Source organism: Calypte anna, chromosome 3, assembly GCF_003957555.1.
Source record: "Calypte anna isolate BGI_N300 chromosome 3, bCalAnn1_v1.p, whole genome shotgun sequence".
NCBI classification, from domain to species: domain Eukaryota; kingdom Metazoa; phylum Chordata; class Aves; order Apodiformes; family Trochilidae; genus Calypte; species Calypte anna.
In genome coordinates this window covers 14204132-14222077 of record NC_044246.1, presented here as the reverse complement: position 1 = coordinate 14222077, position 17946 = coordinate 14204132, and the positions used below count along the sequence as shown (strand labels likewise).

Here is a 17946-nt window from a genome sequence, read left to right as displayed (position 1 = left end):
TCTGAGAGGTTGTGGTGGATGATCACACAAATAAGCCAGTATTAGCATGGATGCCATGGGGCTGCATCTTGTTTGTGACAAGTGACAGTAGTCATAGCTGTCAGGTCACACAGATGAAGACAGATGTTTCCTGTGAAGACAGGCTGAGAGAGTTTGATTTGTTCAGTCTGGAGAAGAGAAGGACCCAGGGAGACATTATAGCAGCCTTCTGGTAGCTGAAAGGTTCCTTCAGGAAAGCTGTGGAGGGACTTTTTACAAGGGTGTGTAGTGATGTGGTGAGAAGAAATGGTTTCATGCTGAAAGAGGATAAATTTAGATCAGATATTAGAAAGAAATTCTTTACTGTGAGGGTGGTTAGACACTGGAACAGTTTGCCAGTAGAAGCTGTGGATGCCCCATCCCTGGGAGTGTTCAGGATCAGGTTGGATGGGGCTTTGAGCAACCTGGTCTAGTGAGAGGTGTTCTTGCCCATGATAGGGGTGGCTTGAACTACACGATCTTTAATGTCTCTTCCAGCCCAGATGGACAGGTAGCATCCATGTCAACGTACAAGAAATTTGAACCATGAAGACATCCTTTTTTGTAGGATTTAACATCGTAGCTCCTTTGTTCCTACCCAAACCTTCTTTATAAACACAGTGCCCTGATACTGCACAGTTACACTGGCACCCTGAAGGGAGCTGCATTCTGTTGGATATATAAAGTTTGCCTTACATGGAGTACATTGTTCAGGAAATCCATGCCATTACCTCCAGTGCAATAACTCTACACAGTAAAGATTACATCACTGAATTGACTGGGGGGAGGCTGATTTTCCTAATGAGTATCATTCATTTCCCTCTAGGCTCTTCAAAAAAGTTGCATTTAAGTGAACAGTTTGTAATGAAGAAATTGATTCTTTTTTTTTTTAATATTCTTTCTTTTCCACTTATTCAGATGAGCTCTTGGCTTTTATCATTTGTCCATCAACAAATGTATATTTGACTACTGTTTTGTATAGACATCCAGAAGCTTCCCATGGGCTATGGCATGGACCTTTTGGATAGACTGTGGTCCCTTCTAGTAGCATCTGCTTGTTTTTGGAGAAGTTAGTCAAATACCATCATCATGACCAAGAATTATAAATACCTGATAAGATAACCACATATTTGTAAAGTGTCATTCATGCTCTGTATGTTCAATACAGTGGCTCCAAACCAGAGACTGTTGAAGTCATTGTTTTTCTAAAGCCTTCAGTAAAGTTTGGATTAGAGCCATAGATTTAAAGATTATCAAGACCAGATGGGACCGATACATCATCTAATCAAACTTCCTGTATAATCAAGGACAGAGAACTTCCTTCAGTTACTCTTGCTGGAGCCAAGTATGTGTCTACACCTTCACTGGATGTTTATTTACAAGGAGTACCAACAGCATGCTTGGCAAGGCTTGCGAGTGTGGGACTGAATCATCCCTAAGCCAAGAGCTTGGCATGTATATCTGAAGAAGACATGGAGAGGAGAGAGAGGTATTCAGGTGTCGATTTGCTGTTTGTCATTTTTATTCCACAATTAACATGTTGATGCAGGCATCCTACTTAGTACCTTGCATCTGGGTACGCTCATCAAGGCCTTTCCTTGTCCCTCACTAGCAGTGGATCACTGAATCAAGTTCCCAGTACAGCTAGCCACTGAAAAGTTGTTCTTTGAAAGTCTTCTGTCTTAACAGTCATGATCTGATCACATTCTTGCTGTAGAATTTGTTGGGAGGGAAGGTTGTCAGGGGCACAGATTGCTGACACCAGTTCTTTGGGAGATGTCCTGAATTCCCACAGGTCACGTTTGCTCCTGCTCACATTATTTTAGTCAGTGTTACTCATCTGGTGGGAAGCTGCTATGATTCCCTCTCCCTTTGTCCAGGCTCTCAGCAGAGTGTCTTTCCATTTAAGCTTGGCTCACAGCAGCAGCAGCTTTGTGCAAAGTTGAGTAGTTGTAAAGATATACTGCAACCTGATCGTCTCCTGAGGCATCAGGTTTTGTATCAATTATTCAGACCCTGAAATTGCTAGATACAAGACTTAGCAGACACTTACGAGGAAACAGGAGCTCTCAGTGCATATCCAGCTACTTCTTTAGCACTCCCTAGTCACTCTTCTGTTCTCTCCATGGACCATTAGCTATTTCACCACTGCCATAATTGTTCAAGTGGAGACTGAAGCTGGTCATTCAAGGTGCACATCTGGAGTCCCCCTTGGGTGCTCTAACAGGATAAAGGCTGAGGGGCTGGAGCGCACAACTATTTTGCACTACTTATGCAACCATGCCAATGTGTTAGTGAAGTTCAACAGGGCACAATTTTGTAATATATTGAAATGCTTCCCAGAAAATCAAAAAATGCTCAGCTAGTGTCAGTCATCATCCTTACTTCCAGGAGTTACTGCCTCTCCCAAAGTGAGCTCTGCAGGGATAACAGGCACCTCAGCACTTGAACAGCAGAATTCTGTAGATCCAGGCTGGGAGTCTCGCTGTCCCAGCCAGTCCCCTGAAGATTTTTGGTGAAAGTACAGCTGAGCATGAAACAAGAAGGGAGCCTTTTGCTATGATGTGTCCTGCCTCAAAGCTGGGAACACATTTTGTCTAACGGGCTTCCTGCAGCAAACCATGTCCTGGGCCTGAAACATTTCACCTCTCACATCTCCTTGGGTCAGGCAGAGGAGGAGTCCAGAGAACAGATTTGAAGTGGTGTCTTCAGTTCAATAGGAAGAATATGTGATCTCAGCTGCTCAGTCCTGCTGTCTTGCTGGCTTCCCCATCACACTAAACCAGCCCATCTGCTCCAAGCCCTGCAGCCCTGCAGCTGCCCTGTGCTTGGCTCCCTGGACTGAGAAAGCACAGGCTGGGTGATGATGGGGAAATAGGTTGTTACTAGAGACAGAGAAGAGACAGGCAAAATCTTCCTCAGCATAAGTACATCTGCTTCTGCAGGGTTTTTTTTCAGGAATCCTCCCACACACACCACTTGTATTTGGGGGCTCTGGGAGGCTCCCTCTTCTCTGAGGTTTTTGCAATGCCTGCCCACAGAAGGGAGGCAGGCAAACTCTATCTGGCTGTTATGCTCTTTTAAACCTGCCAGTGTCTGTGAAGCAGACTCCTGTTTCAGCTCATCTGAGAGAGATGATCACAGTGCATACTCTCAGTCCAAGAGCTGAGCACATAAATTGCACAAAGGACCCAGCTGTCTCTGGTGGTGAAGATGAAAGGGTCCCTTACCAAAGCTGGGAGAAGAGAAAGCATTTTCCTGGAGGCATCTGGGCATGTCAAGAAACAGAGGGTGAACAAGGAACAAGCAGACCTCACAGCAACTGTGGTTCACTCTGCTTCCTGAATCTGCAAAACTGGTGAGAAAAGTTGCCTACACGTGATCTCTGTTATGTTCTTCATACTTCATACTCCCGCTTTCCCCTAGGCTGGCCTCTTCTTCTTAAGCCAGCATTTCTGGTGACCACCATGTACAGCAACAGTAAGGACAGTAAGAAGCTGCCTTCAGACTGCTTGATTCCAGAAAACGTTGGAGGGGGAGAAAGATGGGCTTTTCCAGCACACTTGGCCAAGGCACTGAGCAAGATCCTGTCCATGGGCTGGGTAGAGCTCTTCTTCATAGCTGCTTCACCAGAGTAGATTTCAAATCTTGGTCTTGGTCTTTGTAATGTGAAATCATCATCTGGCATCTACTCTGTGTAGGACCATAATCCAGACAGTCCCTCCTGGGGTTTGAGATTAATTTAGATGCTCTAATGTAGAGTGCTCAGCTTTAGAAGAGTGGTGTGTGGTGCAGGCTGCCAGGTGAGAAGAGAGAGGTTGCTGTGTCTGACAAAGACCAACACTGGCTGTCTTCCTACTCATGACAAACAAGAGTCTCACCCAACCAAATCACTTTCTGGGCCTCCAAGGGCAAGATGGTGCCGTTTGGAAGGATAAGGCCACAAGGAAAGCAGCAGGACAGGGATGTTCTGCCCCCAGAAGCTGCCCACCATGCACTGGCAGAGTCAGGGCATTGCGGGTTCGTTCCCGCCAGCAGAGTACATCCCATGCTGCTTGCCAGGAGCTGCACAGAGGAACCAAGGCAGCAGCATCCATTTCAGTGGGGAGTACCTGGGGCTCCCTATGCCCTGCTTGGGGCTGAGTCAAAGGCATCTCTGGGCTCATATGCAGCTGTGGACCTGAGTAATGAGCATCTCTGAACTTACCCCCTGAATCATCCTCTCCCCTTGCTCTGCTGAAATCATGTTTCCTTCTGCTACTACAGTCAGCTTTCCCTGACCAGCTTTTCCCTGACTTTGTACCTTTATTACATCTTTTCTCCCATCAGAATTTCACTGGTGAGCTGTGGTTCTTTTCTGTTAAAGAAACAAAACCAAGGATTTGATCCAGCTGTCTAGTTTATCTACTCAAGCCCAGGAAGGAATGCAGCACTGCTGTCAGGGAAGGGTCTGCTCCTTCTTGCTTTGCATTTAGGTAGGTTGCATTGTTGCAGGCTTGCTGGGAGAACTCCCAAAAGGCAAGGATGAACTCTAGCTACATGGGTAGAAGCAGTGGCTGTGGAAAGGTCATAACTCCTTTCTTAGGGCTGGTTGGACAGAAGAAGAGCTGCTCAACTGCATTTAGACCAGGATACCTCTCGTCATGCTCTCTGATTTCAGGCAGGCTACATCCTGTGTGGGTTTTGTACAGGGGATCCTTGTTAGGAGCGAAAGGGAAGGCCCTAGATAAGGCGTGTTACAGGTTGTTCTCAGTCTCTGGAGACAGAGTTCTGCTCAAAATGTCTAGAACTTCTTTTCACAGCCTCAACCTGTCCATAGATGGTGAGGTTCCTAAGAGTGGATATCCTTAACCTTTGCAAGGATTTCTGCATAAAAACAAGCTGTTGAGGCAGGTCTGGAGTATAAAAGAATAGGAGACATTTCTGACAAATATGCTTTTTCATGTACTGCAATTTCCTCCCTTTTTGGGACTGGTGGTATTTCATGAAGAGTGAGAAAGCCCATGAGAAAGAATGTATGTGTAGAGAATTGTATAGACACACAGGTGATGTAAATTATCCCACATATTGGTTCTGGAGGGAGTCATGCAAGGAGCTGGAGTGTTAGCTTGGATTATCGTGGCACAGGGCACACAAAGTAAACGGGAGCTCCTCTGCATCCCGATAGTGCCTTCTGGCAGTGAGCTGCAGATGCCAGTATGGAGAGGGCTGTAGCAAGGAAGGATGAACCCAGGGGGGGATCTCCATCTCATGATGGAGCCACTACTGTGCAGGAACAGGGCTTGGCAGCACATTTGGGGCTGTTAGGAGGCAGACACCAACAAGCTCAAGCACCACACTTGCACAGTAAGCAATCAGAGCACACACACTGATGGCCTTCCTATCATTGACTCTGAGAATATTGGGTGCTTCCCAGACCCATTGATGTGGGCCAATGAGTGCCTCTCTGGGAAGGTATTTGTGTCCCATAAACTGAGGCTGGGAAGAGCAAGCCCTGGAGAAGCTCTCAGGTCCCTGTGGGCTGAGTGCAGGCTCTCCCCACTGGGTTATGTGAGGGAAGGGGATGTTTGATGGAGTGCAGGTGATTGGAGACTCTCAGCTCACAATGCCATTTGTTTGCTGCTTTGCTGGGCTGTAAAAAACCATGGGTCCAGCTACAAGAATGGTAAGCAGCATCCTGCCTGCCTGCCTCCCCCTGCCTACAGAGGGCAGAAGGTCTCCAGGATGTGTGTGGAAACTGTGGACCTGGTCACTATTAGGCTGAGGATCTGGACTGAAGACAAGCAAGACCATGGCACAGCAGGTTAGAGGCAGCAGAGAACCAGCTCCTATCCTGATCCTGTTGTCAGATCTGCTGTGAATTGCCACAGTGACCCCTGTGCTGGCTGTGGGCAGGTGCTGTTCAGCACAGTTATGTGGTGGGCTGGCACACAGGAGCAGAGCAGAATGTTTGAGTATGGGAAAGGGATGTGATTGAGCAAGAGCCTACAGTGAAACAGAGATCAGGTTGGCAAAAAGCCCAAGAACTCCCAATTCTTGTATTTTAAATGCTAGCCTCTGAACTCTCCCTCTACTCTCTCTGGCTGCATGTTGGATGGGCTTTTGTTTTTCTGAGATAGCATAAATTTAATGTTATGGAGCATAGAGATTTTTCTCCTCCCTGCTTTGAATTCCTTAAACCACATCCTGTTGTCCATGCATAGAAAACCTGCTACTGGCACAAACATCCTCTGAGGGAATTTGACACGCAAAGGGGTATCAGGATTTTGTTCCATACACACAGCATCAAAGATAGAAGTCTTGTATCATCCATCTTTCTGTGCCAACACTTTTTCTAATTAGACCATGGATCAAATGAGCAAAGGAGCTCAAGCATAGCTCCACTGCAAGTCTGCTCCTGCCATATCACCATCTGCTCTCTGTGTACACAGACAGGTGGGGATGTGCTGGAGAGAAGGAACTGTAGCTGTAGCCTCCTGCCATTGCCCCCTTAGCACCCACAGTCCTCATCACAAGATAGATATGACTACCATTGCCTTTAACCCATTGCCTGCATGCCCCAGCTTCCCTGACCCAACACATTTCCCCCCACCTCAAGAGTCCAGCCACATGTCCCCTTTGCCTATTTTACAGCGCAGAGTACAGTATTGTTGCTTCTCTGCTGGTCCATTACCTTCAGCCCCAAATTCATATGCACGCCAGACAGGTCAGGTAGCAATGGATCATAGATCAATTTGTGCAACTAACTTTGCAATGTCAGGGGATATTGTGTCAAGCCCACCCTCATTTGATGGTAGTTTAGGAGGTCAGAGGTGGAAATGTGTTTGTTTGATTTTTTTTAAATCCACAGTAAAATCCCAAGAAAATTCCCCATAGCCACACACAAGTAATTTTGCTATAGGGGAAACATTGTCAATCAAAACTTATCATATTGCTGTTGATATCCCCAGAAAGTCCCAGCATTAGCCAGAAACTGGAGGATTTTATTCCCCTGATCCCTAACACTACAGTTTCCCCACTGTAGTGAAGCAGAGAGTGTCCCATAGCACTCAGCCAACCTACAGCACAGCATTGAACGTGTTTAGTGCCTCTCTAGGGTCACTGGGGATGCCTTGTGAGTGGAGGCAGGATAGTGGTTCTTTCCAAACTCTGACCAAGACTCTGTTTTTCCTCTGTTGATGAGCTCTCTGAACCCTGACACTCTGAAGTTTCTGAAGCTGTAGCTGCAGAAAGGGTTCCATGCAGGGACCCTGTGACTGGACACGGGACCCTGCACACCAAGCTGAGATCAGTTAAAGACCTATGAAGTTCTCTGCAGTCAGGAGTGGAAAGCAGCCAAAAGACTTTAATTGTCTTGCTCCACATATGTTAATGTATGAAGCATCATTTGAGACTGTGAAAGAGTAATTACATCCTATCATGGAATGAAGACAACTTATATTCCTAGAAATTATGAGTACCAGCTGATGTTATTTCTCAATCTCTCTCTGTGCCACAGTTATTTTTCCACCCTCTGCTTTCTAGCTCTTGGAGCACTAACATTCCCCCACAACACTGTAACTGAGCCCACCAGCCTGGCACTGACTACTGTTCATTAACATCATTTAAATGAGAGAGGGAGAGAGACCTGTGCTTGTTGCAGGGATTATGAACAGTAACAGAGTCTTTCTGGGGACTGTCGTTCGCTCCTGGGATTTGTCTGCACTAAGCTCTGGGCTTTTAGTTCATGATCAGTGGTGCTAAGACTAAGCCACACTTAAGAAGGTTCTCAGAGCCTCTTTTAGAAAGGCAAAAAGCTCTTTTCCCTCTGGCCTGGTTTTAGCCCTCACAGGGGGTCTGCAGGTGAGTCCTCCGGGCTATGCAAGGTCTGAGTCTCCTCCACACCGTGTATCTCTTTCCATCCACTGGGCATCTCTTGCCATGATTCAGCTTCTTCCTATCTAACTCTTATCTTTCCTGCAGTTGAAATGCCATGGGAATTTCCATGGGGGCTTTCAGTGCCGGATTCCCAGCTGGATGCCAAACCTAAATGAGCTGGAGACGGGATTTATCCTGGATAGCTGACCTCCTGAGATTGCCCATGCTAGACCAGGGATCCTGCAGGAGTGCAGCAGGGAGCCATAGAGAGACCAGGCTGTATGCAAGCCTGTGGCCAACCCAGCTCCTGTTTGTGGATCCTAACACCCTTCCCTGCCCATCCCACAGAGCTCTGCTGCATTTGGCACAACGTCCCCTCTTTCAGCCTGAAGCATCATCGTCCCTTTGCTTTCTAGCCACTTTGGCTGCCCACCTTCTATGCAGGCTGTGTAAACTGAGCTGTGCCTCAGCCTTTCCCCACCCCACTGCCTCATAGAGAGCTTTTGATGCCCATGTTCCTGCCCTTGCAGACCCTGCCTCCCTCCCAGTGCTGCCTGTGCTACTTTTTCTGGATCTACACCGCTATTCAGTGCAACAGTGAAGTCCCCATCCCATGGAAACTGAGAGAAGACCTTTTCATGTTTTGAGAAAGTAACATTTAAAGGCATCCCTTGGGCTTCTCTATCTGGCAGCCCAGCTGGTGCTCTTTTGTGTGAGTGCCACTCTTTTGAAATGCCAGCTCTGGTCTTAAAGGCAGCCAGCAGAAGGTACAGCCTGCTCTCCTTGTAATTGATTCCTCATCACTTGTCACTGGCCTTTATTCTCCCTTTTGATTGGGAAGAAGGAATAATACAGATTACAAGACAAATGCAAAGATTGCCTTGTATGGAGAGAGGTAACAATGGGATTGCTTGTGTTCTGAGATTTCTCTTGTGTTTGTCACTGGTCAGCTGGAGAGATTTAGCAGCAGATAGATGTCCTGTCTTTGTGTGTGCCTCACCAGCAGCTGCCCTTAGGAAGTGTGAGACACATCTGATGGGGGAGGTGGAGAAGGGGCGACAGTGACAGAAATAGGTAACAAAACTGGCCAGCTGGCTTTGGTCTCTGTTAGAGGAAAGTAGGCATGGTTGTAGTACAAAACCAGGCAAAAGGGGTGGCTGCAACAGCTGGTGCTTGAGAACATCCCAGATGGACCTTTCATGTCTCCACTGATGGAGGTATGCAGGTTGGAGAGGAAATCTTGCTTTGGTTCTTCTTCAGTTTGTGACCACTGGAAATACAGGGCTCAGGCACTTCTGTTCCCTTTGTGTCTTCTTGCTCTGGTCTTGTAAAATGTTTATTAAGTTCTGAGTTTCCCTGTAAGTGATTGAGGGTTGTTGCCCTTCTTGAGTGTCATAGTTGGATCACATCAGCAGACAGAAGCAGGTAAATGCCACTTGCTAGGGATCACATGTCAAGTCAGTTCACTGCTGATAAGACGATTCACACATGTGTGGATCATGCATTGTCCACCTCCTGCAAAGGATTTGTGTGTATATTCAATGCTCTAGGAGAGGGACCTTACAAACATCTGGTGGCTGGTTTGGGCTGAACTTGTATGACATGGTAAAAGCTACACAGAGAGTGAATACAGTTAATAAGATGTGACATGGGTATTGGTAGGTTTCATGGAGGTGGGTGTAGACAAGTGCAAATTCACCAGAGGTCAGGAACTACAGATGTCAACATATAGTCTCCACCTCCATTTTTAGCCTGAGACTTAATCTACTGATTTTAATGACTGTAAATAGGATCCTGGAACAGCATTTGATTTTAAGGCAGTGGCTGAACCCAAAGCTGTCCCTTTGGAAAATACAAAGCCCTGCAGCACTTGTTCCATCACACAGTGGCTTTTGGGTTGAGACTGAAAAACGGACATAAAGAAGCTCTGAGCAATTGGAAAGATGACTTGGAGCTGTCTGTAGTCCAGGACTGCAATGTTTTATGTCTCTGCCTGGAGCTCAGATCTGAAAGTTCATTTTCAAGTTCCTCCATCACAGGCTACAAGCCCTTAAACTTGACTGGCAGCCTGTGGCATGGTAGAAGGGAATAATGTAGAAGACCCAAACAATCTTTAACATCTACCACGCTGTGGACCCAGTTCAGGTGAGGTAGAGGCTTCATCCCTGTTTATTTTGAAGTCCTGGAGTCTCTGCCATGCCATGTGCCAGAAGCACACTCCCAGAAACAGCATTAGTGGGGAAGGAAGGTGGTGTGTTTCTTTTCCAGCTTCAGGGAGGGTCTGTAACTTAGGAGGGACTGTGGGTAGGGCTGTGAGATCTGAGTCCCCTTGACAACTATGATTTTTAAGACAGTCCTTGCCATGCTGTATGTCTGTTTTGACCTTCAGTTTTCCATGTTTAGACAGTGGTGCTGACACACTGCATATTGTGGGCAGGTAAATGAGCTTCCTTTCCAATTGCAAACCATTTGGAGAATGCTTGCTCATATTCAGTATTGTTCTGTCAGGGAATTCCGGGGCAAAAAGACTGAAACTCTTTTCCTGATGCTGCAAGGACAGATTGCTGTCAGGCATGATATGCTCAGGCTTGGTTTGGGTTTAGGCCAGGCATTCACAGCCAGTGCTTTGGGGGCACTAATTTGCATTCCAGATGCTTCTCTGGGTCTCATTCTATCTTGCCTTTGCTTTTTTCCTAGGGCATCAAAGTTCATTTGCTGCCTGATTTGTCCCAGTGCTTGCTGCTCAGCCAGGCTTTTGCACAGCAGACCCTAACTGCAAGTCCCCAAATGAGGGTAGAAGAGACATCAGTTATTTTTAATCCTGGCCTGCTAGCAGCTTCATACTGGTTCTTCATTCACTCTGAATCCCTCACCCAACCAGCTCTGGTGTCTGTAATTAGCTGCTCTGAACACACTCCTGTTGATCTGTGGGGTTCATGTTTGGGACACCAGTTTGACCAAAGGCCTCTATGAGGACTAGGAATCCTTCTTAGAAAGACTTCCCCTCACAGGAATCTCCTGAGGGCAGGGAGTGCACCAAGAAACCAGCAGCTCAAAGCTGGTTCTTCTGGAGGCTCCCATAGTGACTTCTCTTGTCCTTCGCCCTGTCTTTCCAGGAGGAAGAGCCCTCTGTCTCCCCAAGATTGTATATTGCCAATATGTCGCAAAACAGAAAGAAACAAGTTATTTCACTCTTTGTCTTGGGTTGTGGTGTGTATCCCAAACTGGGTACCACCAGGGAACTGGATATACTCTCCCTGTCCCATCAGTCCTTCCTCTAGTTTTCTCAGCTAGCCTTAGTGCTAACACTACTGAATGGTTAAAGGCAATAGCATGCCCTGCTGTCCTCAGTTCACTAAATTATACATATATTTCATTCTTTTAACCTTTTCTTGTAAGTCAGCCTCTCAGAATCTAAACAGTTCATCATCCTTATTATGCATCTTTGAACTCCCTGTGATGGATCTCTCGCTTTCTGACAGTGAGGCTCTTGACGGGGATACTTTCAGGTCCCTGTCCTTCACACAGTGCTCCCAAGGTTGATGTGCCAAGAATTAATTTCAGGACATCACGCAGGAGGAAGTTAATATAGGAAAGTCTCTTTCCCTTATCTCTTTCCCTGACCTCCCACTGCTGACCCCTCAGAAGGGCATACTCGGGTGGGAATACAGCATCCCATAGCACAGGAGTGACTAGGGACATATGAGTAAGGGTTATTTTTCCTTCTCTGCTCTCAGGTGTGATATGTCTGTGTATGGAGACCAGAAACATTGAAGAGCAACACTGTGACTGCAGTTGTAAATGATTTTTTATTCCCAGCTGAATTGAAGGGAAAAAAAAAAAAAAAAGAGAGAGAGAAAAAAAGTGTTGCAGGTCAACCCTGAGTGAATATTTAAAAATGTTTTTTCACTGAAGCAAAACAAGGAAAAAAAAGTCAGCTGAGGGATTACTAAAAAGGGGCTTCAGGAAGACTAACTGAGATGGTTTAATTTAGGGTTGAGGGTAGGGGCTGTGACACTATTTTCAAAGCAAGAACTGGAAATACCTACAAGACACTTGTTGGCTTTGGCTTTGGTTTAGTGGCAGACAAAATCTTCTGGGAATTGCTTTGTTTGAAAGAACTTGAAGTCCACCAGGAGCAGAAGTCTGGCCAAGAGGAGGCTGCTGTTAGCCCTTGCCCCCCCAGCTCTTTGAAGGGCAATTTCAGAGATAATGGAGCAAATATCAGTCCTATTAGACAACTTAATAGGGAACAATGGCCACAGCTGGTAGTGCTGGGCATTCCTATTGGGCATTAGGAAATGTTGATTTCCTCAGGGGATTTCAAGACTCAAGCAAAGCTGTTCTGCCTTCATGTAGAGCTGGAGACAGCTTCAAGCAGGAGATTGGATCAGATGCCTCTGAAGGTCCCTTGCAGTTAGCATTTCTGCCACCTCCTTCTTGTGCCATCTGAGCTGTGCTACAGACTGTGTTTTTCTCGTCCTGTTCTCTCTGTCTTCATCTGGGTCTGTGTTCTTCCTTGGATAGCCCAGATGAATGAAACATGGCCAGTGGGACTTGCCTGTCAACCTCGGAGAAAACTGGGTCCCTCCAGAGGTTCCTGCTGAAGCTCTGCAGGCTGTCCCTGGGCCAGCTGGAACACAGGTCCATGGCTTGAGGCAGAGCCCCAGAGCTATGCCTGGGGCCAGCCCAGCAGTCAGGGTTTTTCTTGCAGGCTCCTTGAACTTGCTGGTCCGTGTGCGGAACAAGCGAGCCATCGACACCCAAGTCTGGTCACTCAGTGGCAACAGAGGGAACATGTGGCAGCAAGCACACGTGCCCATCAACCCACCTGGACCCTTCCAGGTAAGTCAGGTTCACAGCCAAGGAGCCACCTGTCCTGTCCATGCCATGGGCTGTAGGAGACTTCCCAGCAGACATCTGCCTCTGTGGCACAGGGGCTGGTCAGACATGGGAAAGGCACTGGGAGCTCTCTACCCCCAGGGTCACTGGGGCAAGGCAAGAGCCTGGTGGATGCACAGAAATCAAATCCACTCCTCTCTGGAGCCATCCAGAGTCATTATGTGCCAACATCAGTTTCACACTATAAATTTTCTGATTACTGCATGTCTGGAAACAGATTGTCAAATAGCTCCTTCTGGTACCAGGTCTGTGTGACAGGTCTCTTGGTGTTGAGCACCTGGGCCTGCTGAGCTGGCCTGTTGGTGTAGGGTGTCTTCGAGTTCTAGAGGTTTCTGCTAGCATGTTCTGCAAGAGCCCACCCCCACTGTCCCCCACTTTAGGACAGCTGGAGGATATGATCTGGGCACTTGGTATCTGCTCATCCAGTCATTATCCATACCCAGGCAGTGGACTGCTTTGTTGCTGGATGTTTTATTGCTGATGGTTTTGCCCAACATGTTGCTTTGCTGTGGTAGGCTTGTTTGTGAGAGCTGGGTCTGTGCAGGCAGGTATGTTTTGGCAGTGTGGCAAAATGCCCAGGGTGCTTTTAGATACTTAAAAATACTAAATAAGAATTTAGTTACTCTTGTGAATGCTGTTCAGCATTGGTTCATTGGTTGGTTGGTGCAGGATATGCTCATGTGTTATTCTGCAGACACTCAGCACACAGGGGTTGGTCCTCTGAGCAGTGGGGTCCAGCTCCCCAGATCCTGTGAGTACTGGAGAAACAGTAAAGAATCTGAGGGACCTGTTAAGATCTGGACTGTGTCCTGCTCACTTCTGCAGAGCTCCACAGCGTGGGAAGGGTCCTCCACAACTGCAGCCTCACACTGGGCTCTATCCCCTGCTCTGCTTGCAGATCATCTTTGAAGGTGTCCGGGGAACAAGCTATGAGGGGGACATTGCCATCGACGATGTCACTCTAAAAAAGGGGGACTGTCCAAGGAAGCCAGTTGGACCAAATAAGGGTGAGTGTCTGCATGCCTCAGAAGAAAACAAGTCAGTGGGAAAGCATCTATGAATGCACGTGTTAGAGATGCACAGCTGATTTCAGAGCACATTGACATGTTGGTGGGACTCAACAAGGTGGCTGACTCCATCAACAGAAGTCAGCAGAGGGGCTGTCAGACCCTAGAATTTGTTCTTTACTGTTGTGAGTTAGCAAGAGCACAGAGGAACAACCAGATCCTGTAGGGACTGTGCTGCCAAACACCAGTATGCTTAGGACCAGTATGCACCAGTACAATGGGTTGGAGGTGTCATCCCCAAGCAGCTAAAGTCATCTGCAATATCTCATTTCCTGATATGGGAGCTTTGGGAAGGGAAAGATTCTGCAGCTTTTAATGGCCTCTGCAGCATTAAGTCAGTCCTTTTCCAAGAGAAAGAATCTGTCTTTTGGGGCCTGGAGGCAGGGAGGGCTGGACTTCTTCTCATTATCCTCTGAGCAGAGGCACAGCCAGGCAGGGTATTGCACATGCAGGGTGGAACCAAGCTACCTGGGCTGGAAATCACCTATCTCCAAATTCTGAGTGCTTGGGCTAAATCCCACCAGTCCCTTTCCAGTTTATCCACATCATTCTGGTGCCAGTATTGCAGAAATGGAGACAGTCTCACTGTCTCTAAGGTGCACTATGAGTTGAAGCCACAGCCAGGTGCATAAGCAGTACACAGGAATTAGTCCTTGGGTGGGAATCAGTGGTGTGCCTTGTGCCTCAGCCCCCCGCTGTGTCCCTGGTAACATGCCACAGGGGGGCAAGAGAGCAGATGTTCAGAGTTAGCAAAGCAGGGGCAGACAGGCACTTGTGAGCAAGGTTCAATTTGTCTTATTTATTTTTGAAGGCAAAAAAACTTTGCTGAGGAAGAGTCACTTTCAGCCATTTTCTTAATTCCATAGGTGAAGAGGGAAACAAAACATCAAAAAGTCAGAACACCTTAAAATTTCAAAATTTCAGGTACAGTTAAAGGTCTGTTTCAGCCTAGGATGGCCAAACCAAAACACAAGGAAAATCCTTCGTTTTACTCAAGTTGAATCTTTTGTGGAAGAAAGGAGGGTTGCATTACAAAAATAACTAAGATCCAAATTTTTCTCCCAAGTTGGAAAAGAAATAATTTTGGGAAGCCTTCAGAATATCCAGCGACAGTTACAAAGAGCTTCCAATATATCTGGGAGCTGCTTCGTGGTTTGGGGTGGGAGGAGAGGCTGAGCACTGATGATTTGTTTGATGATGCCTGGATCTGTCCCATCACTAACTCCTTCTCTCTTTTTCTCTCTTTTTGGGTGGCAGCGGTTGCTCTTCCAGGAAGTGGTGTCCCAGCCCTGCACAGCCCTTATCTTTCTGGCCCATTGACTTTCTTCCTTTACGTGCTGCTCAGATGATGGCAAGCGAGCGCTTCTGTCTTCAGACCAAGACATTCCTGCTCCTTTCCTACTCAGCCACCTCTGCTCCTCTTCCTCCCCTCCTCACTGGCACACCAAAGTGTCCATATGTTACCAAAGACTGACAGGCATGACCACGCAAAGGGATCTGGTTCAGAACTGGAGCACTCCTTGAGGAAGTCGTAATGTCTAGAAAAAATTAAAAATAAAGACAATTTTTTTTACAAGCACGTGCACGAGAAAAGGGAGAGTGAGAGAGAGAGAGAGAGGAAGGAAGGAAAGAAACAGAAACACACAGAAAAGTAGGAATGAAAGATAAAACTGGAATGAAGAAATGTGAAGATCAAATGAAGGAGGGAAAAACCACCCCCATGTTTCCTTGGGAATGTCGGACAGGGCTTCCTCAGGGAAGTGGGAACTTGTTTTAAAACAAACAAACAAAAATATATTAAAGCACAAATTTCTACCAGAACAGGTACCTTCTTTACTGCAGAGCCCACAGCCTAGTGGATGATGTACCACAGTACTCCCCTTGTCTCCCCATGTTTTCCCAGTGGCTGGGGCTGCCCTGCTCTGGCTGCAGCTGCCTGGAGTAACTCCAGCCTTAACCATGGGACAGTGGTCACCCCGTGTGCTGGTGGCCAGAGCACCTTGTTCACATTGCATGTGCTTCAGTATCTCCATCCATCCATCCATCCATCCATCCATCCATCCATCCATCTTCATCTTCTAGGCTCTCATGTATTTAATTGTCCCCTGTGTGGTTTTCTTTGGCCTTTTCCCCACTGCTTTATGCTTCTCGCGTGCCAGCCTGAAGAAGATGGAGCAGGAATGGACCCATCATATGGACCACACTGAGTGGTAGAGAAGATCCAGCTGGACCTGGCTGCAGTGTTGGCATCTGAGCATCTCTTTATATCTCTCTCAGCACACTTGCTGGGTGGAGTAACTATGAGAGGAGGTCTGAGCTGATGACAGAAAGGTGTCTCTGTGGGGGGAGGGAGAGGGTGGGACAGGATGAGATGAGATGGAATGGGAAGGGGGGAGCAGCTTCACACTGGCTTCCCCCTGTGTGAATGCTGGGATGACAGTCACCTCAGCCCTAAGCCCAGGCTTGTTTCTCTGTCTCTCTTTCATTACCTATTTATTTTGGTCTTTTATTGCACTGCTTACCTTCCCCTGCCTCAAGCTTTGGTTTATGGGGGGGAATCGGGTGTTTTCAGTGTTCTTCAGCCAGACAGTGGGGTCTCATGCCCATGACCCAGCTCCCGGGCCAGCAGTTCAGGCAGCTCCAGTCCTACCCTTTCAGCTCCCGAGGCCTTTTGGTGTGCACAGTGTGTTACCTGCAGAGTGGATGATGTGTGGCAACAGCATCACTGCTCGGGGAGAGGTGGCTGAGTTCTGTCAGCATGTGTAGTCTCCCAGGCACACAACTTCCACTGCTGAAGTAGTGAGCAGAGGGGCTGAAAGGGGGAGCAGGCATGAAAGTGCCCCAAGAAGGATGGAGGGAGGAAGCTTGACGCGAAAGAGGGGCTTGTGCTGAACTGTGGCTTTGTTTTGCCAGTGGGGAACAGGGGAACAGGGATGGGAGTAACTCACCTTTTTCCTGCTGGCATCATGAAAGGGTGAAGCTGGTGTCTCTCTGCTGCAGAGCTGCAGCAGCTCTGGCCAGACCTCAAGGTGGAAGCTCTCTGTTCCAGCCAAATCCCCAGGAGAAGAGTCTGCCCTGAACTGGCCAAGTGGGAGCTATGATGGCCTTGCTGCAACTGAAGCAGCTCTGGGCATGACTTCCCTTCCTGCACAGGGCAGGGTTAGCCCCACAGGACTGTCAGCTGAGGTTTACTAGCCCATGCTCTGGCAGTTAGATTAAGTGGGAAGCTTCCCCCTAAGAGGCACCTTATCCAAACCTCCTATCTGGAGCACCAGAGATGTACAATGAGATACCTCTGTCTCAGGAGTCCCCAGTACCCATGGCTCGTTACCCATTCTTGATTAATACATGAGCTTCTCTGAGACAGCTCTGTTTGTCTAAAATCACCTGAATTTATTAGCTGCCTCCTGCATTGCTCAGCTTCCAGCAACAGCTGGTGCCTAATTCCCTTCACTGGTAGAGGGGCAAAGCTCTTATTTAACTCCCAAGAGATGCAGTTTGAAGTCTGAAAACCCATCACTCTCTATCTCCTGGAAGGGCATTTGTCTACACTAATGTTCCCCAGCCAGTATCAGAGAGAGAAAGGACATCAGCGTTGAGGGACCAGGGGACCTCCTTCATAGGAGGTGTCACAAGTCAGTGAGAGATGATGATACAGGTCTCCCTTGCTCCTGTTTTTTTTCTCCACTTCCAAAAATGAGAACTGTGTCTTCTCTGTCTGTACTCCTCCCTCCAGAGTCCAGACCTTGATCACAGTGATATTCCACCAGGAGATCTGGGGCTGCCTCCCAGAGCCAGGTAGTGTTGTGGAACACTGTGGCTGCCAACACCAATTCTGCTTCTTGCTGTCGCCATTTTTGTGGGCATCCAGTGCCACTATTATCTTTTAGCTGAGTTCTTTCAGTCCTATGCTCTTCCTTTCCTCCATGCTTGTTGGAGAGTAAAAGTCATCACCCCACTCCTGATACAAGTCCACTTTCACTCCTAGGAGCGAGGCTGTGCTTTCCAGAGGCCCTTGTGTGCTTCATGATGGCTTCTGACCTTCAGCAACAAAACATTTGTGTTATGTTGCTGGTTCCACAGGTTTTCTGCTGGGCAGAAG

At 47.5% G+C, this 17946-nt stretch overlaps 1 protein-coding gene across 1 annotated transcript in view; it reads left to right on the top strand.

Annotated features, from left to right (window-relative positions):
* Window positions 1-15509, top strand: part of MDGA1 (MAM domain containing glycosylphosphatidylinositol anchor 1) — a 140271-nt gene extending 124762 nt beyond the window's left edge. Inside the window, exons 15-17 of the mRNA XM_008495574.2 lie at window positions 12590-12720; window positions 13676-13784; window positions 15102-15509. Coding sequence (XP_008493796.1) covers window positions 12590-12720; window positions 13676-13784; window positions 15102-15193 — 332 coding nt within the window. The 3' untranslated portion in view covers window positions 15194-15509. The remainder of the gene's footprint in view (window positions 1-12589; window positions 12721-13675; window positions 13785-15101) is intronic.
* Window positions 15510-17946: the final 2437 nt, after the last annotated feature.